The sequence below is a fragment of the Notolabrus celidotus genome, chromosome 6, assembly GCF_009762535.1.
Source record: "Notolabrus celidotus isolate fNotCel1 chromosome 6, fNotCel1.pri, whole genome shotgun sequence".
Lineage (NCBI taxonomy): Eukaryota > Metazoa > Chordata > Actinopteri > Labriformes > Labridae > Notolabrus > Notolabrus celidotus.
Window position 1 is genome coordinate 34,857,846 of NC_048277.1, and position 21,767 is coordinate 34,879,612.

A 21,767-nucleotide genomic window follows, 5' to 3' on the forward strand; every position below is an offset into this window, starting at 1 on the left:
ACTGCTTTGCCTGTCAGCTCTGCCGCAGAGGTAAGATTAGGGGAGCAATTAGCCAGGGAGATCAAATTCAGTTGACTTATCTGGGAGGTGTGCTAGTGAGCTCACTGGTCATTATGAGCATGCATTGTAATCACAAAGCGATGAATGTGCTGCACGGTTGAAACCTCGAGGGGGTTTAAAACTTTGTATATCACTTGGGGACTTAATCATGCAGCAATCATGCAAGATTAATTTCTGATTATCATAGCAGTGGATGTTTGCTGAAAATATGCTTGAATGCTCCTCTGGGAACTCATGATTCACTCCAGCCCAAGCAAAAACCAAGACCCAGATCCATATTTTTATTTCTCTCTGCAGATTTTGCGTGGGAGACAAGTTTTTCCTCAAGAACAACATGATCCTGTGCCAGCTGGACTATGAAGGAGGCCATCTTAATGGCAACGCAGAGAGGCAGACTCAATAAGAGGTAATATTGTGATGACGATAAATTACAGGCCCAGACAGCTGCTCTGACAGTTTGAAGTAAACCATGCACACAGATATCTGGAAGGTATACAAGTGAGCTCACAGGCTCATCCCACATATGACCATATGTAGACATGAGACTTCAGACCACAGGCTGCTGGCATTGGAGAGGAAAGCCATGCCAAGATATGTTGTAGCATGCTGTCTTTGAAAAAAAGTCGCCTCACATGCAGTGTGGGGGAAAACATGTTTACGTCAGAGGGCAGGTTACATGTTGTGGACCATGTCAAACATATAACGCTGGTTTAGTCTCATTCATTACTCTAACTGAGTTAACACCAGCTCTAAAGTCTGCTACAATCCTCTTAATGAAATCAACAAATCTTAATTTTTGAATCAACAAAATAAACCATTTAATTGATTAATTAAAACATAGATAGTGATACAACTCAAATGTTAATATCTTCACTGTTCTTATTTGATACCTGGCTGGAAATAGAGAAGGTATCTAGACCGCTCCTAAAGCAGGTTTCACATCATGATATAAATAAGATGCAAATTTTTGATGCATGTAAATTATTTTAGTTTATCATAATGTTGATGTGATGTCAAGTAAAGGTGAAACAGATCACAAAACTCACACTTAGAGATTGTGTCATGGTTTTGAGTGAATGATTGGATCACTTCTCAGATCAGCCAAAAACACACATAGAAAAATAATACAACTAATACTAATACTAATACTACTGCTTATCATAAAAAACAATTATAAATAAATAAATAAATTAGATTAATTAAATACATTAAATTAATAATAATAACAATAATAATAATAATAATGAATATAATAATAATAATAATAATAATTAATATAATAATAATAATAATAATAATGAATATAGTAATAAATATAATAATATATATAACAAATACAATACTAACATTGTTTTTTGAATTTAACAAATATAATAATGATAATAAAAAACAATTATAAATAAATAAATAAATTAGATTAATCAAATAAATTAAATAAATAATAATAATGGATATTATAATAATAATAATGAATATAATAATAATAATAATAATAATAATAATAATAATAATGAATATAGTAATACATATAATAATAAATATAACAAATACAATACTAACATTGTTTTAGAATTTAACAAATATAATAATGATAATAAAAAACAATTATAAATAAATAAATAAATTAGATTAATCAAATAAATTAAATAAATAATAATAATGGATATTATAATAATAATAATGAATATAATAATAATAATAATAATAATAATAATAATAATAATGAATATAGTAATACATATAATAATAAATATAACAAATACAATACTAACATTGTTTTTAGAATTTAACAAATATAATAATGATAATAAAAAACAATTTTAAAGAAATAAATATAATAAAGGAGTAAATAATTATAATTATTATAATAATAGAAATAATAAATAAATAAAAAATAATAATGTATGTTGCATTTTCCAAGACAGGGTACAACTTACTTTATAAAAAAAAAGGAGAGAAAATTTACAAAAACAAAAGAAAATAATAAAAGAAGAGAAATGTGAGTTATTCAATGATTACAAATCTAAAAATTAAAACAGAACAGCAGGGTGTTACAAACACAAGAGCCACAAATGATAGAAAATGAGAAGCAAGTTAAAAAAAAACAACAACATCTTGTTCATACAACTTTGCATTGGGGTCTTGCTCATCTTTTTGGGATTCTAATATGTATACCTACCTGCTCACAACACATTATCTCTCACTTTATGTTATTTTAAGCATCTGCATAATATTCCCATCTTGGATTTCTATAATTTAGGTGGCTACTCTCAAAGAATTAATAAATGCAGTTAGATGAACACTCTTTGGAAAGTGTTTTAAAAAACTTAGTACAAGATGCTAAAATATTAAAAATCTACATAATATAAATTCTAGTATCTATGCTATTTTAGCTAAGAATCTTACAGAAGCATCGGCGTGAAATAAGTTTTTCTTTTTGCAGCATATTCTTTTTTTCTTTCACCTAGCCTTTCCAGATATAACAGGTAGAGCTAATAAAATCCCCACACCAATAGCACAGCATCAACAAAGAGTTACAGGATTTGGTGGTGGAGACCAAAAACAGAGCAAAAAGTTACCAGAAAATCAGGGCTTAGTGATTATGCTGCTCCCTGTTGAGTGGATCTTTAAGTGGGCCTCATTAAAGAAGTAAAAATGGAGTCTGTTGTGTGTGCTACGTGGTGCATGCAGATCACATAAGCTGTTCATTAAAGACAAAAGGCACTTAAACCAGAGTGTACAATTCTTAAGGGTCTTACGTTAAGTAATATGTTTAACCCTGACTTTTCCAACGCTGGAAAAGAAACAGGGAAAATATTTGTCACATGGAGCTTTAAATCACTCTGTGAGACTCTGTAAAGGCAAGGGTGGGGAGGGACAATAGAGACACATCCCTAGACATCTCATAAAAAGTCAGATCTCGATTGATCCGAGGCGTACAAACAGAGAAAGCAAGACTCATCAAAGTCATAAATAAGTTGCATTTTCATCCCTCAAAGCATCACTCTGCAAACACTGTCTTATCTTTAAATATATCACTAAGTTGAGTTCAGGATGTAACACATTTAAACTCTCTAAAGCTTCAAACAGCAGAAAAATAAATCCTCTGGAGGAACATCTCTCCCTTCGTGGAGCCGTCGGTGGGTGTGAGCAGCAGCAGTCGGCCGTGAGGGCAGATGGGAACATTTGAAAAACAAGTGCAGCAAAAACACCACAAAATCCACAATCATGAGGGCTTCAGGGTCTGCGAGGGTTCCAACACATACCCCAAAACCACCAGCAGCATAAGCTATCATTATGAAGCAAACTCTACAAGCACAGTTCATAAAAATATTCTCAAGGCAGTGACGGACTTTGGAACACTCTGGAGTGTTTCTACTTTTGGTTTTAGGTCTTTTAGAGTTCACGTTGACAACTTTAGACCGTGTGAGATCGTTTTTACGTCTCAGAGATGAAAACTTTGATTCATTGAACGACTCTGGAGGATATTTAGTTGTTAGCAGAGGTGAAATATGTATGTATGTCAGTGGCTGTGTATTTTCTTTGAGTGTTTATACTGGAGACAATTCAAGAAATGGAGCTGTGTTTAATAAAAGAAATGAGTGTGCTGAAGGTCTTTCAGCTTCCTCATGCTGTACATCATCTTGACTTTCTCTAACAACCCACACAGCTCTGTTGGTGTTGGATTTTCTTTTACTTTAAAGTGTGACCGCTGCTTAAATTGATTTTTTTTCACGTTTTTATTAGAACCAGCCAACATCACATAATAACAATGCAGCCATCAGACTCAGAGGCAAAAAAACCAACTCCATAGTCCGAAAGTAAAAATAAATAAATAAATAAATAAATAATAGATCTAATGAACAGAATAAACAAAATTAAAAATAAGTAGATACAAACATACAAAAAATAATAATATTAAGATTTTAATTATAATAAAATAAAATAATAATAATAAATATAAATATAAGTAATTTTATAGATAGGGATAATAACAATAATAATAATAATAATAATAATAATAATAATAATAATAATAATAATAATAATAATAATAATAAATGTAAATAATTGTATAAATAGATAATAATAATAATAATAATAATAGTAATAATAATAATAATAATAATAATAATAATAATAATAATAAAAAATCCTCACAGTAAACTTTAAAGAAAAATAAGTCAATAAAATAAAATTAAATTATAATAATTATGTATACCACAAATCAGCCCGTCAGAGAGTTAGCCAAAAAGAAATGAAGTAACAGGCGCCCAACGTGACCGCTGCTTTTTATATGTTTATTTGTTTCCATTCTCTCTCTTCTTTTATTATACATAACGTTTTTTTGTTTTTTTTATAACCTTATTTATAATTTTTTCTTAATTTTGAACAGATATGTACACGTACAAACACAAACATATACACCCCCAACATCCCCCAAACCACCCGACACCTGGAAGGTTGTAAAACAGACAGGAAATGACAAATAAAGGTAAAAAAAAAAAGTAATAATAAAAATTATAATAGCAGAAAATAACTGAAAAGTTTGTAAATAGGTAAGGCAAGGCAGCTTTATTTGTATAGCGAATTTCATACAGAAGGGCAACTCAATGTGCTTCACATTAAAAGATTAAAAGCATTGGAAACATTCAGACAAGCATAAAAGAACACAATTAAAATGACAAATATAATTAAACAGAAAAGATAAGGAAAATTTGAAATATATAAAAAAGTACATTAAAATTTGCAAGAAATACATAGAATAAAATATATATAAATAAATAAATAAAAACAGGAGTTTAATGACATGAAGAGCATTCAAATCTTATTCCCACACATAGAATAAAAAGCAAAAAGCTTGAGGAGACTCAACATTATGGTAACTGTGGAAAGGGAACAGTGAGAGTAAAATCTATGAATGGGACCCAGGTGGTGATGAATCTCTGACGGGACTTGCTTCTGTTGTATCTTATGTTTTCCAAGAGGAACTATTTATGTACTATAGGAACATTTCTTTGATCCAGCTAATAAATGATGGTGGGTTTGTCTGATTTACAGTTAGAAAGAATGAGTCTCTGGGCAAAACATAACATTAGCTTCATGCCACAGGGTGAAAAGTGAACAAAATGTCAAGTACAATCAAGATAATTAGACCCCTTTGAGAAATGACTTCTACCTTTTATTGAGTTAGAAGAAAAAACTGAACATTTCAAGCTTCTTCACTCCAAACTCAAATTAGTGAGGTAAGAAAATGGGTATAAAACGCTGCTTTTTAAGGATTTCTCACTGGGGCATCAAAAGTTTAATTCTCATACAATAAATCTAGAGTTACCAAGACCTTCAGATGTAAAAGTGTCATGTTTTTATCATTATTTCACCCTAAATGTAAAATAAACTGTGTCTCGGTGTTTTTCCAACAGAGAGAAATATCTTTTCCTATCAAAAGTGCCATCAAGAGAAATTTAACCTACCATTTATATGTAACGTACACCTCCATTTATTACAAGACAAATACACTTTCTGTTTAATACCACAATTAGTGGACACACATGTCTTCACTGAGGCTCTGAAACCACACACACTGACCTGGAGCTGTTCTCTGATTTCTTTCAGGACGACTCTGAGCCAGCTGGACGGAGACGGAGAGCAGCAGCAGCAGCAGCAGTGCGGTCCTCATCAGCTTCTTATTTCAGACTGAACCTGGTGGGAGATGTTTCCAGCAGCACAGGATTGAACTTTTATGACAGAGCTGCGTGGTGACTCTCCTAAAGACTGAATATTTCTGATCAGACGGACCAGAGAAGGAAAGATAAATCACGGAGCTATGAGGAGGATGTTTTCCAGAGAACTGAGCGAGGACTGAGAGGATCCTGCGCCCGCTTCTTTTGTAACATCTCACTAATGTTTGCAGATAATTCAAAGAGTCTGTTCCTTAAATTTGAAACACGAACTGGATGGAGTGAAGCCAGCCGGGCCACACATAGCATCAACCAAGTCATCCATCAGAACTCTTGAGCTGTCCTTTTTCAGCTTCTCTCTGATTGTCAAATGGTCCTGGCAGTCTCTGAGCTGTCCTCTGTGGTGAACTCCACCCGTCCGGCGTCCAGGAAGAATCCCCAACACAGACTGAAACATGATCGCAAACACTGCACAGCTCCCACTGAGAAGGACTCGAATAAACAGAGAGCAAACCCACAAAACTTTATTTTCAATCTGATCCCAAGCTGTTCTATCTTGACTTATTAAACTGAGTTATAATTTCTGATTGTGTGATTTTTACTCATGTGCATAGACGATGGAAACCTGTGTGCGCAGACGAGCCACAAGAGAGAGATCATTACAGAACGTGATCTTATCTTGATTGTTTATTATGAACTCTGTTTTGTCCTGCCGGGGACTACGGATGAAACTAGCCTTATGGCTAACTCTGGCATATTTACATTGATGCAACGCTGAAGTGTTCATTAAAGGTGACATATCATGCTTTTTTCATCAACATATATTGGTCTAAGAGGTCCCCAAAACATGTCTTTAAAGTTTATGCTCAAAAAAACACTTTGAAATCAGATTTTGGTCTGCCTGAGAAGCCCTCTTCTTCAGTCCTCCTCAGAACACTCTGTTTTCTCTCTGACCACGCCCCCTCAGGAAGTGGATGTGCCTCGGCTCTCCAGCACGTTGATCTAATGTTTACATGTTGGCTGAATATACACGGCTGCTCAGAGATCACGTTACTTCAACCCTCTGAATCTGATCCAGAATCTGACCCTGACGGAGAGGCGCCTGCAGCAGGACCTTTCTGAACCATTGGTCACAGATTTAGTGTCTCTTGTTGTTTTATTTATCAGTATGTCGACGTGTGTCTTGGTACACAGCTACGAACATGTAGCTATGTGGCTATGCTAACTAGCGCTAGCACTTGTCCATGATAAATAAAAATCATCCACTAGATCTTCAAATCTGCAGACGTGGGGAGTAAAACCGACCTTTGTGTTTATTAAGACAGCCTACAACTAGCATGCCTCCCTCCTAAGCTCCTTGTTAGCACACATTTGTGCAGGTAATGAAAAACAGAGGAGGGATTCAGTATTATTTTATACAGTCTATGGGCTGAACAAGCTCCGAGCTCTGACTCCGTTACAGACCGGATATTGTTGTTACGTCACAAAAACACGGAAGTCTGAAACGGCTCGTTTCACACACATTTACAGAAAGGTGGAGAAATCAGAACAGGGGCAGAATGGATTCTTTTCGTTCTCAGGGGGTTTGTACACATGACAGAGACACATATTTCAGGTAGAGAACCATTAAAAAGTCAATTTTGCATGATATGTCACCTTTAATATGCTCTGTCCCTTTAAATAAATAAATGAATAAATGAATACAGGACCTGTTAAATATTTACAACAAAAACATGCTTTAAACATGATTTTTCTGTCTTGATCTGTGTTTATTAGTAATAAGAAACCTGAATAACCTCCTTATTTATACAAAAGTTAACATTTTCCTCCCAGAATCTACAAAAAGTCACGTGGGTGAGTACAGGCGGATTTAAAAGCACCTTCTGTAAAATCAGCATTTCATAGAGTCATGATAAGAAAGGTTACTTTTCATTTTCATACATTTTATTCTGGGAAAAACCTCTCTTGTCCATCAAACATCATGACAAAGAAACAACTTTAGAAAAGCTACAACATCCCAAGTAAAGCAGTAAATAAGGATGCATGAAATCACATTTTTTGAGCACGCTCTGATAACTGATGATAACTTGCACCTGATGATCAATGCAGATAAATGTACTGTTTTCTTTTTGTGTAGTTGTACATATTTTGCATTTTCATATATTTTATTCTAGGAAAAACCTCTGTTTATCAAACATAAAGGCAAAGAAACGACTTTAGAAAAGCTACAACATCTCAAGTAAAGCAGTAAATAAGGATGTGCAAGATTTCATTTTTTGGGCACGCTCTGATAACAGACTTTTTTACATATTTAGCATTTTGGAATGTGTAGTTTATGCACACAGGTGACAGTAAAATAAAGCCAATATTAAGGAGACAAAGATGCAGATATTCTACACTTATATTCTAACTGTAACCACTTTTGTTTACAGACAACTGTAGCCCTCTGTCTTTATATTGCAGACTGTCTTTTCATGTCTGAGTCACTGGGCTGTCACACTAAACAGACTCACTGAAGCTGCTGTTGATCCCAGTGTGAGTGTGTGTAGAGATCACATCTCACTGGGCAGGTAGAGATACTTTCCCAAGACACAGTTAGTTGGCGATATCCTTGGTTGTCTACCTCAGGTAAAGGTGGGTCATCAAGTGCTGTAAACTGTCTCTGGTAAACTTTGTGGCAACCTCAAATGCTTCTTTAGTTTGTGCTAAAGCTAGCTGCGGCTATTGCTTTGCATTTCTTTGATATATCTTTGTTGCGTTGTCGATTTTACAAGTGACTCCTAAGACTTAAGATACTCTCCTCCTTTTGAATACTTGCAGCACATGTTTTGCAAGTTGCATTTATATTAACCTCCCCTGAATCAGGGGAAAACATCCACACAGGTGACGCCATGTTTACTCTCATCAGCTTGTTATTATGTGTATTGTGGTGGATCACATACTGCCACCTGTTGAAATTTAGTCCTTCTCAGGAAAATCAAAGCCGTAGTCTTAAGTTAATGAGATAAATAAGTAAAGATAATAGGTAAATAATTGAAATTGACCCTTGGGGCTTCCGTATGATTGATTGTTTAGAAATACTTTATTTATACAGGGGGAATTCAGTCATTACAATATGCTCTCATACACTTTGTTGCGTTGACAAATTTACAGGTGACTCCGAAGACTTAAAATATTCTCCTCCTTTTGGAGTACTTGCAGCATGTGTCACAAGTTGCATTCATAATCACCTCCCCTGAATCAGGGAAAAACATCCACACAGGTGAGGCCATGTTTACTCTCATCAGCTTGTTGCAGCTGCATCACGTATCGCCATGTACTAAAATTGAGTCCTTCTCATAGTAAAACCTGAGATGCTGAGATAAACAAGTTAAGATAATGAGTAGACAATTGAAATTGACCCTTGGGGCTTCCGTATGACTGATATTTCAGAATCAGAATCAGAAATACTTTATTCATCCCAGGGGGGAATTCAGTTTGCTCTTATACACTGTATGTAAGAAAGTCAAAATATTAGTAGAAAGAAGTCTTAGGGGCGCTGGTGGCCTAGCGGTCTAAGCGCCCCACGTAGGCTACAGTCCTTGTCCCAGAGGTCACTGGCTCGACTCCCGGCCGGTCAGCCATTCGCTGCATGTCTTCCCCCACTCTCTACTCCCCACATTTCCTGTGTCTCTTCAGCTGTCCTGTCAATAAAGGCAAAAATGCCCAAAAACATAACTTAAAAAAAAAAGAAGAAAGAAGGAATAGAATAAGATATAAATAGGAATACAATAAAACCAAATAAAAATAATAAAATTAAATCAAATACAATTAAAATAATAATAAATTAGATACAGAAGAGCAGAATAGTTTTGATTTGTGCCAAAAAATAAACAAAAAATACAACATAAATTTAATAATTGTGTCATTAACTTCTGTGAGAACACTTGTTATATGACTAACTATATATAATTTGCACTCTCTTCCTCTTATGAGCGCTTCAAACCTTCAACACGATGCAGTGTCGCCATCTAGCGGTCAAACACAGGAACTGCAGCTCGAGCCCATTTCCGGTCCTCCAGTCAACAAGGAAGTGAACCGATGGATGAGTATCATCGACAGCAGCCTGCTCCTCTGTCTCCTCACCGTGGATCCTCCATATAAGCTCTTCTCTCTACAGTAAGCAGGTGAACCCTCTTCAGTCGACATGGCGATGTCCACTTTCCAGAAGGTGACCCTGTCCACGTGCCTCCTGCTGTGCGTGGCTCTGCTGCTCCCTAAGATGCTGTTATCCCGGGGGAGGAAGGATGCTGCTGACCGGCCGGAGGGTGCGTCACATTTAACATTTATCTCTGTCTTTATCATCTACAACTACAATCAGATTAAAGCAGGTTATATACTAGATTTAATATTGTGATTTCAGCTGGTTTTGTTTATTTATTTTTAATTAAACATCCCCTTTAGATCATGCACCGTGCAGTTACACTTTCCTCCCTCTAGAGGGCGCCAAAGTACACCAGTAAACCTGTTTTCTGACTCTTCAATTAGTCAATACATCATATAATACAGTTAATTTAGCAGTGTGTGTGTGACCTGTGTGTGTGTGAGTCACTTAAAGCTCATGTGAGGATATTTTAGATGGTTTTAAAACAGGCTCTAATACACATCACTTTCACTCTCTGATATAATTATAAGAAGCTTTATAGATAAAATAAGGTGTGGTGTGGAAATTTGAAATAAAAATATAAAAATGAAGAATATGAAGCTTGTTTATATCTGATAATTTACTGAGAATGTGATATTTACGATCCTTCATTTTGATATTGATAAAATGGAATAGGCAATTCATGTTTTCGCTGTATTTAAACATTTTTTTGTATATTTCCATACGTCTTATATGATTGTGCCTTTATTTATTAACCTAAAAACAAACTTATGTTCCCTTTGTTTGGTTTATATTTTTACCATTACTATCATGACCATTGTTTAGCAACATTGGTATTTATTTGATTTTATTCTATCGTAATCTTTCTCTTTTTTAATTTGAATTTTAATTTATTTAACTTCTTTCGTGTTTATCTGATTTTATTTAATTCATTTTGTATTTTATTTTATTTTTAAGTATTTTATTTGTGAGTGTTTTTTTTTATTTGTAAGTATTTCATTTAATTTATTAATTTAATTTGTGGGGGCGGCAGGAGCTCAGTCCATAGGGACTTGACTCAGTCCAGACTCTGTCCAGACTTGACTTGGGAACCGAAGGGTCGCTGGTTCAAGTCCCAGTTTGGACGAAGTTTGGCAAGTGGACTGGTGCTGGTTCACTTGCCTGGGCACTGCCGAGGTGCCCTTGAGCAAGGCACAGAACCCCCAACTGCTTGGGGTGCGCTGGTTGATGGCAGTATCCTCACTCTGATATCTCTCCCTAAGTGCATGTCCACTGCATGTGTGTGCATTGTATGTATATACCAAAAACTGTGCATGTGTAGCATGACCGAAAAATAACACGAGTGAAAAAAATTGAATTTCCCCCTGGGGATTAATAAAGTACGTTCTTCTTCTTCTTCTTCTTTAAAGTATTTTATTTTATTTGTCATTATTTCATATCACTTCCCTCTATCTTGGTCTTGTATCATTTTATCTATTGCTGTTGTTGTCTGTCTCTCCGTTCTTTGTGAAGCACTTTGGGCTGCATGCTTGAATGTATGAAAGGTGCTTTATAAATAAAGATGAGTTGAGTTGAGATTTGTTCAGATGCCGTACCTGACCTTATCCAGGATGATTATGAAGGAACTAAAACAAACACAGCTGTCACTATGATGCTATGAATTGACCAGCACATCAAACTACAGACCAAGAGAAAGAGGAACTATAATCATTTGCATGTATATTAATATCAAACAACCTCACTGAAATCAGGAAGTGAGACTTTCTTGTTGAACACACAAAGCTTGTTAACGCCCCCAATACATAAAAAAGTGCAGCCTGCAACCTCTGACGACCTCTGTTGTTATCTATGCTTCGTCTCAGTCACGTTCTCCTCCTCTGACTCCTCCTCTGCTGGTTCAGGTCACCTCCCTCCCACGATGCACCGTCAGCTGGCTCCTGAGGCCCGAGCCCAGAGGCCTGCGAGCTCCAGTTACTCCAGACCGCACAACTCCGAGGCCGTCGCCAGAACAAAGGGAGCAGGAACAGGAGCGGGGACCGGGGGGAAGTCCAACCTGGCGGGACAGATCATCCCTGTGTACGGCTTCGGGATCTTACTGTACATCCTCTACATCCTGTTCAAGGTGAAACACTGGAGCTCCAACACACTGATTCCAGCTCATATAAAAGAGAAGGCCTAGACCGTACTCTATGTTCTATTATTAACAAAGACCCAACATCAAGACAGGATCAGATCCAGTCCTATCTTATAGACAGGACTCAGTCTGATCTCATCTTAATCCACCATGAGCAGAGCACTTTGCAGCATTTAGCAAGTTACAGCGGCAAGGACAAACTTCCTTTAACAGGCAGAAACCTCCAGCAGGACCAGACTCATGTTAGACACGTGTCATGTAGTTACCTTATAATTAAATGAAAAACATGCAGAGATGAGCGATGCTATGTAAACCGAGCTATATATATATATAAATCTCTTCCTGTTCCTGTTTTAAGACTTACTGGCATGGGCTCACATTTGGCCCAGGCGTTTTATTTTTTTCTCCTCATGCAGTCACAACACAGCGCCTCGTCCAACCGTACTGTCCAGTGATTGGCCGATGAGTCGAAAACAGGAGGCACCTGTCGACGTCTGTCAACTTTAACTTATTATTTCAAACCATGACCTGAACATAAACCGGTCATTTTGTTGCGGTCACATTGTGAAATAGCAGGAGCTTAGTTAAGTTTAGGAACAGCTGACATGAAGAGACTGAAACAACTTCCTAGCAGAAAACTTGAAGGCAAACTTTGGGGTCCTTATTTGTACAGCGCCAAATCACAACTTATCTGATGACTCTTTCCAAACAGAGCAGGTCTAGACCGTACTCTATGTTCTATTATGAACAGAGACCCAACATGAAGACAGGATCAGATCCAGTCCCATCTTACAGACAGGACTCAGTCTGGTCTCATCTTAATCCACCATGAGCAGAGCACTTTGCAGCATTTAGCAAGTTACAGTGGCAAGGACAAACTTCCTTTAACAGGCAGAAACCTCCAGCAGGACCAGACTCGTGTTAGACACACATCTGCTGAGAACGAGTTGGAAAGAGGGATAGATTAGATGAAGAGAGAGAGAGATGATAGTGGTGAGGCGGATAGTAGTAGAGTTACATGTTGTGATATGTTTGTTTCACTCTGTTAGATCACGTCTAAGGGGAGCAGCAAACCGGCAGAGAGCAGGTTTCCTTCAGTTCGCTCAGAAAACAAGAAGAGAAAGATCAGTGAGTATCATCCAACGTGGATTACAATCTGTTTTATACACTACCAGTCAAAAGTTTGGACACACCTTCTCATTCAATGCTTTTTATTTATGTATAGTATTAATCTACAAACCATTGAATGAGAAGGTGAGTCCAAACTTTTGACTGGTAGTGTGCTCTGTCTTCTTTAAACTTGTTTCTACTTTCCCCTCTTCGTCGTCCTCCAGCCGACTTCGAGCTCGCTCAGCTGCAGGACAAACTTCAGGAGACCGAGCTGATGATGGAGAACATCGTCTCCAACGTCCACCACAGTCCTGACAGGTGGGTGTGGGCTTTTCCTGAGGAACATTTCATCATGTGTGTGGGCCTCCACCCTCTCGGTTCCTGACAGGATGGCCGGGTGTCATTAGTTTAATATTGTGATAATCTGATTACGGATGTGTGATAATAATTTCTCTTGATCATGACACTTCAGTGAATTAAAGAGAGACATTTTCCCCTCTGTCATCTTCCTTTATGTAATCATCCTGGATAAATGTGTGTGGGCTCTTCTTGAGACTTCTTGAGCAGCATTGTTAAATCTTAAAAGTTTTAAAAGAGAGAAAACATGACATATTGGTGCAACACAGGCTGTCATAAAGATTCTAGTAATTATTTATTCTGTTGACAGCTTTAAAATCATCTTTTGATATAGAAAATATGCAGATTAATGTTTCGTTCTTCATCATTATTTGCACAAAGATTGAGATGCTCTCTAAAAATATAATTACCTTGAAAAAAAAACATAAAATCCAAACTCTAAGAACCTAAAATCTTTGTTTATAGTGAAGCATCTCATTAGCTGTGACCCACATCAGACACATTTGTAGTATCCAGATATTTACCCATAATGAAGGTTGGTTAAATGTTCACTTTGCATTATTCCATGATTGGAAATAATGATGATTAATGAGAGTAACTTGTTCTGGATGTGTGTGTGTGTGTCTCAGGGTGAAGGGTGTGATAGCGGATCAGGAGGAGAGTCTCCTGCAGCAGCTGACGGAGATCACTCGAGTGATGCAGGAGGGAAAGATGGTGGATGACGTGGCACCACCGAAGAAGAACCAGGAGGACTGGGAAGGTGTGAAATCAAACCGTCCATTCACACACACACACACACACACACACACACACACACACACACTCACACTCACACTCACACTCACACTCACTCACTACCTACATACAATGTTACAATGTCATTTAGCAGACGCTTTTATCCAAAGTGACGTACATACGAGAACAAGAACAACACAAGCAAAGATCTAGACAAGAGGAAACAAGATCAGTAAGAGTAACAAAGTGCTTCAAGTCAATTTGGGTGCAGGTACTGCCAAGCAGTGTAAAGGCAATGCACAAAAGTAAATAAGGAACATCTACAATGAAGCAACCAAACCATTTAAGACCTTCCATTATCATCATCAACAATTAACATCACCACAATAATGACCAAAGTACCAAGTGCTGGGTCACTCCAGACCTGAACACAGATTCCCAGAGTAGAGCAGGACAGTGTGAGTCAATCGTAGCTGGAAGACATGATCAGCCACTGGGGACAACAGTGGAGAACAGTCTAGCTCAGTGCATAGTGCTTCCTAAAGAGCTGGGTCTTTAGCTGTCTTTTGAAAGTAGAGAGGGACTCTGCGGATCGAATGGAGTTGGCCAATTCATTCCACCATTTAGGGGCAACAGAAGAGAAGAGTCCAGCTAGTGATTTTGAGGCCTCGTGTGCTGGAAGCACTAGGCGCTTTTCAGAGGCTGAGGGTAGCGGGCGAGAAGGGCAGTAGACCTGGATGAGGGGTTCCAGGTAAACTGGAGCTGTTTTGGTGACTGCTTTGTAAGTCATGATTAGAGTTTTGTATCTGATGCGAGCTGCAACTGGAAGCCAGTGTAGTGAGATGAGCAGGGGAGTGACATGAGCTGTCTTAGGCTGGTTGAAGACCAGACGTGCTGCTGCGTTCTGGATCATTTGCAGAGGTTTGACTGTGCATGCAGGGAGGCCTGCCAGTAGAGAGTTGCAGTAGTCAATGCGTGACATTACAAGAGCTTGAACCAGGAGCTGTGTTGCGTGTTCTGTCAGGTAGGGTCTAATCCTCTTGATGTTATAGAGGGAAAAACGGCAGGACCGAGCAATCGAGGCAACATGAACCTGGAAGGTTAGCTGGTCATCGATCATGACACCCAGATTTCGGGCAGACTTAGTGGGCATGAGGTTTTGAGATCCCATATCTTAGCTGTGTTTGTACACTCATGTGGAGAGCATGCCATCTTTAACATTTAACATGTTATACTGATGTTAACATTTTCAAGCTCCAATCATATTCATCAGGAGCTTATTACGATTGTAAAAGCTGCAAATATTAGATTGAGAACATAGAAATAAAAAGAAATGCAACCAAAGAAACTGGAGAATCATTTTGGCTTCTTAAAATATAAGGTGATTTTAATGATTTGAGAAAGGTTGAACACTACATGCTACTGCATTCATTCTGTCTTCATGGACAGAAACCAGGTTGCCTCTCTTAATGGCAGGAGGCGGGTCTAAAATCAGACATAATTTGAAGTTCGCTGTCATGAGTCGATGTTTAGTTTGTTTTTTTCCTTGTTTCATGCCTTGGTTCCTCCCCGTGTTATAAGTTATCCTTCGTCTTCCTCTTGTGTGTTTAGTGATCCATGTCTCGTGTTGTATTTTCTTGTGTTTCTTAGTCTAGTCTTGTTTCCTGTTTTAGTTTGTAGTTCTTAATCCCTGTGTTTCCAGTTTAGTGTTACTTCCTGTCCTTGTGTGTTTCCCTCCTTTCTTGATTAACCTGATTAGTCTCACCTGTGACCTGTGTTCACACCTGTGGTCATTACTCTGTGTATAGGTTAGTCTGTTTCCCCTGTCCTGGGTTGGATCTCTGTATGCCTTTCCTGTGTTCTCTGTGTTATTTGGGATTTTTTGGATTTAGTTTCTTAGAACCAGAAAACCAGCAACGTCTGACCCAGCATCCTGCAGAACAGATCCAACAGAATAGTCATACTACTTTCAAACGCAGCTTGGTAGTACAGTCATGGCCAAAAGTTTTGAGAATGACAAATATTACATTTTCACAAAGTCTGCTGCTGCAGGGTTTTTAGGTGTTTTTGTCAGATGTTTCTATGGTATAATGAAATACAATTAGAAGCATTTCATAAGTAACAAAAGCTTTTATTGAGAATTACACAGAATTCATGCAATAAGTCAATATTGACCCTTCTTTTTCAAGACCTCTGGATTTCTCCCTGGCATGTCAATCAACTTCTGGACCAAATCCTGACTGATGGCAGTCCATTCTTGCATAATCAATGCTTGGAGTTTGTCAGAATTTGTGGGTTTTTGATTGTCCACCCGCCTCTTGAGGATTGACCACAAGTTCTCAATGGGATTAAGATCTGGGGAGTTTCCTGGCCAAGGGCCCAAAATCTTAATGTTTTGTTCCCCGAGCCATTTTGTTATGACTTTTGCTTTATGGCAAGGTGCTCCATCATGCTGGAAAAGGCATTCTTCATCACCAAACTGCCCTTGGATGGTTGGGAGAAGTTGCTCTCGGAGGACGTTCTGGTACCATTCTTTATTCATGGCTGTGTTTTTAGGCAAGATTGTGAGAGAGCCCACTCCCTTGACCGAAAAGCAACCCCACACATGAATGGTCTCAGGATGCTTCACTGTTGGCAAGAGACAGGACTGATGGTAGTGCTCACCCCGTCTTCTCCGAACAAGCCTTCCTCCAGATGCCCCAAACAATCGGAAAGGGGATTCATCAGAGAAAATGACTTTACCCCAGTCCTCAGCAGTCCAGTCCCTGTACCTTCTGCAGAATATCAGTCTGTCCCTGATGTTTTTACTGGAGAGAAGTGGCTTCTTTGCTGCCCTCCTTGACACCAGGCCTTCCTCCAAAAGTCTTCGCCTCACTGTGCGTGCAGATGCACTCACACCTGCCTGCTGCCATTCCTGAGCAAGCTCTGCACTGGTGGTGGCCCGATCCCGCAGCTGTAACACCTTCAGGAGACGGTCCTGGCGCTTGCTGGACTTTCTTGGGCGCCCTGGAGCCTGTTTGGCAACAATTGAACCTCTCTCCTTGAAGTTCTTGATAATTTGATAGACGGTTGACTGAGGTGCAATCTTACTCGCTGCTATAAACTTCCCTGTTAGGCCCTTTTTGTGCAATGCAATGATGGCTGCACGTGTTTCCTTGCAGGTAACCATGGCTAACAGATGAGGAACAATGGTGTCATGCACCATCTTCTTTTTAAAGTGTCCAGTCACTCAATCATGACAGATTGATCGCCAGCCTTGTCCTCATCAACACCCACACCTGTGTTAATGTGTGTGACACCTGTGTGTCATTGAAATGATGTTAGCTGGTCCTTTTGTGGCAGGGCTGAAATGCAGTGGAAATGTGTTTTTGGTGATAAAGTTCATTTTCAAGGCAAAGAGGGACTTTGCAATTAATTGCAGTTGAGCTGATCACTCCTCATAACATTCTGGAGTATATGCAAATTGCCATTATAAAAACTGAAACAGCAGACTTTGTGAAAATTAATAGTTGTGCCATTCTCAAAACTTTTGGCCATGACTGTATGTAACAAGCGGTTTCAAAAACAGCCAAAGATCCAACACAGGATAGGGGACACAGAGTAATTACCACAGGTGTGAACACAAGACACAGGTGAAACTAATCAGGTTAATCAAGAAGGAGGGAAAAACACAAGGACAGGAAGTAAAACTAACTTAGAAACACAGAGATCAAGAACTACAAAATAAAACCGGAAACACAAAAGACTAGACTAAGAACCACAAGAAAATGCAGCAAGAGACATGGATCACTAAATACAAGGAAGACAATGGATAACTTATGACAGAATCAACACTGGGAGGAAGCAAGGCAACAAACACAAGGAAAAAAACAAAACTAAACATCAACTCATGAGTGTTGGTGAGCCAAAAACAGCTGGGGTCTGTAGTTCTTTGTCTCCTTAAATGTTAGGATTGTAGTCAGTGTCTCCCAAAGCTCAGGTAAGATTAGAAAAAAAGTTGAAAGTTGAATGTTCAAATATTGAATCAGTCAGATTTCAGACGAACACTTCCTCACAGATGAATCAATCATTCAAAGTCTGATCAGTGACTGTCTGTTGTTGTTTCTCTGAAGGGTCTGCAGATTATCGTGACGAGCCTCAGCAGTTCTGGGATCAGTCCCACTGCTGCTGTCAACACGATGAGCCGCACCACAGTCCACACACGGAGACGGACGCTGAGAGGACACAAGCAGACGGCGCTGACCTGGAAAACATGACTGAGGACTCTGCAGGAGGAGGAGAGGTGGAGGAAGACGCTGTGAGAGAATCAGACCTTAAACTAGTGTTAGAGGTCGTGGAGCCAGAGAGTGATTTAATCGTGAATGACGGTGAAGACGTGCACGAACACAAAGAGGAAGGGGGTCACATCGATCTGGGCGTTGCAGAGGAGGACCTGCCCGGAGTCCTGCAGGAGCTGGAGATCTCCCTGAAGATGACGTCTGCGATGGAGCAGGAGAAGATGGAAGACCTGAGCAAGTCGACGGAGGCGGACACGTCCTGCAGCTCGGTCAGACGGAGGAACAGGAGGAGGAGGGCCAAGAAGGCCTCACACTGACACAAACCAGGGCTGCTTAGAAACTCTGGGGCCTGGTGTTTGAGAGGACAGCTTCCTTTGTTTTTTAAACCGCTAACTTTTGGAGTTCTTTAGGGGTAAATAAGAGGAGACATAAATGCACATGGGAACGTTGTAAAGTGCTCACATCAGTTTTAATTTCTGTTCACAGATTCTACATGACAAAGAGGACTCTGTACTGAAGGGTCTAGATTTTAGTGTGAGAAGTGTTCTGGTTTCTGTTTGTAGTCCCTTGTCACACATCAGCATGGTGTGGCGTATGCAGGGAAAACAGTCTGTACGAAGAGCAAAAGCAGGCAGACTAGAGTTTGTGGCAGTAATTTGATGATGCTTCATTGATTTATCTCTATAAACATATATCTGCATGCAAGTGCAGCTAACAATCTGTTAGATTCTAAATTACAACTTTCCAAAAGTCAGTCAGCTTTTGTATTTCCTGGCTTCATTGAATGCATCAGAAATGAGCTTGAATCTACTCTTGAGGACGGATGTGACGGAGTTTGTAATTTCACTTTTTACAAATCTGCATTATGATGTTTGAAAACTGAAGATCTGTTAAGCGCAAGAGATTCACTTTCTTTTGGGGTCCATACCGCCCTTGAATGAAGCCTCTGTATAATCATCTATTTACAGTGAAACTGAGACTCGCCAGAAGCAGATGAACACTCTTCTCTAAAGGATGCTGTGAACCAAGAAATAATGGCATTGACTTCTCTTGATGTATTTATAGGGACGGATTTGATCAATTCCACATTTGATCTGAACACACCGTCACTTCTACGGTTGCTAACTGGACTGTAAACAAAGCAGCGCACAGATGAGGAAGTCATGCCTGGAGGTCATTTATTGCTTAACGCTTGCTACATCAGACCAATTAATAAGGCCCATTAAATGCAGGCGAATCAGAAGAAATGTAGTCTATTGTACGTGTTTACACCACTGAAGTAATCCAGAGTGATGTCCCTGTGTAACTTACTTACAGTGAAACTGAGACTCACCAGGAACAGATGAACAGGCGCTTGTCAAATGAATGCTATGACCCAAGAAATTGTGGCATTGTCACTTGCTACTACGGTTGCTAACTGGACTCTAAACAAAGCAGCCTACAGATCATTTGGAGGTCATTTTTTGCTCATCCATTGCTACATCAGACCCATTAATTGCAGGTGAATCAGAAGAAATGTAGTTTATTATTATACACCTTTACACCTCTGAAGTTAGCCAGTGATGTCTCTGTGTAACTTAAACCTGTTTTAACTTTATCTGATTATGGGGAGTCTCAGTTTCACTGGATGTAGTGTTTTTAATGCTAAAAGGACTGTGGATTATATAGTGCTTTCTTTTGTCTTCCATCCACTCAAAGTGCTTCTACATTGCATGTCACATTCCCCCCACACTCCTACACTGATGGTGGAGGCTGCTATTTAAAGCTCCCATCAGTTTTAACTAATCCCATTCACACACCAGGGGCAGGTTTTGGGGTTAAACGCCTTGCCCAATGACACAGGACCTAGGATCTGACCCCTAGTCTTCCAGTTTAAAGGTGACATATCACGCTTTTTTCATCAATATATATTGGTCTAAGAGGTCCCCAAAACATGTCTTTAAAGTTTATGCTCAAAAAAACACTTTGAAATCAGATTTTGGTCTGCCTGAAAAGCCCTCTTCTTCATTCCTCCTCAGAACAGTCTGTTTTCCCTCTGACCACGCCCCCTCAGGAAGTGGATGTGCATCGGCTCTCCAGCACGTTGATCTAATGTTTACATGTTGGCTGAATATACACGGCTGCTCACAGACCCGCGTTACTTCAAACCTCTGAATCTGATCCAGAATCTGATCCTGACGCAGAGGCGCCTGTAGCAGGACCTTTCTGAAGGATTGGTCACAGATTTAGAGTTTCTTGTTGTTTTATTTATCAGTATGTCGACGTGTGTCTTGGTACACAGCTACAGCTACAGCTATGAACATGTAGCTATGTGGCTATGCTAACTAGCGCTAGCACTTATCCATGACAAATAAAAATCATCCACTAGATCTTCAAATCTGCAGACGTGGGGAGTCAAACCGACCTTTGTGTCTATTAAGACAGCCTACAACTAGCATGCCTCCCTCCTAAGCTCCTTGTTAGCACACATTTGTGCAGGTAATGAAAAACGGAGGAGGGATTCAGTATTATTTTATACAGTCTATGGGCTGAACAAGCTCTGAGCTCTGATTCCGTGACAGACCGGATATTGTTGTTACGTAACAAACACACTGAAGTCTGAAACGGCTCGTTTCACACACATTTACAGAAAGGTGTAGAAATCAGAACAGGGGCAGAATGGATTTTTTTCATTCTCGGGGGGTTTGTAGACATGCCAGGGAAACATATTTCAGGTAGAGAACCATTAAAAAGTCCATTTTGCATGATATGTCACCTTTAAGAGACGACTATCACTTAGCCACAGTCGCCCTCTATGTTAGAAAAGACACATTAAAGACATTATGTCATCAGTGTATAGTACTGGGATGCCTTTTCTTTCTTTTGTCAGATGAGTTTTGAACTCACAAAAAACCCTCAAATTGTAAACCGTCTGCTGTTGAAGTTTTGTAGATGAAAATGTTTAAAACCAGGGACAAGTGAAAAAAGACGACCATCTTTTAATCTGTGTTGGGGTTGAAATCAGTTTTTCTGTACTGCTTATATATGAAGCTTTCACATACCTGTCGTCTTGTGCTCTAAATTATTTCAGATTTATACTTTTTTAAACTGAATCAGTGTATTTATTGTTGATGGGAACATTTAGGGTTTGCATATCTGAGATTTGATGCTGTGAACGATGAATAAAAAGATCTTGGTTCTCAACTCAGTGGCTTCTTTAAGGAATGACTCAGACTCTTTAAACTTCTGTGTTCTGCAGAGTTGTTAAAGGATGTAATAAAGAGAGCAGC

General features: G+C 38.8%; 1 protein-coding gene and 1 long non-coding RNA gene across 2 annotated transcripts; both read left to right on the forward strand.

Moving 5' to 3' along the window:
* The first annotated feature begins 355 nt into the window (after window positions 1–355).
* On the forward strand, window positions 356–6,325 carry LOC117814611. The gene is made up of 2 exons (XR_004631601.1): window positions 356–466; window positions 5,677–6,325. It is a non-coding gene; the product is annotated as an uncharacterized LOC117814611 (long non-coding RNA).
* Window positions 6,326–9,769: 3,444 nt separating this feature from the next.
* ric3b (RIC3 acetylcholine receptor chaperone b) lies at window positions 9,770–21,685 on the forward strand. The gene is made up of 6 exons (XM_034686211.1): window positions 9,770–10,048; window positions 11,787–12,007; window positions 13,069–13,147; window positions 13,354–13,447; window positions 14,116–14,246; window positions 18,334–21,685. Exons 1-6 carry the CDS (start codon window positions 9,928–9,930, stop codon window positions 18,813–18,815), a joined length of 1,128 nt encoding a protein of 375 aa, XP_034542102.1. The 5' UTR covers window positions 9,770–9,927; the 3' UTR covers window positions 18,816–21,685.
* Window positions 21,686–21,767: the final 82 nt, after the last annotated feature.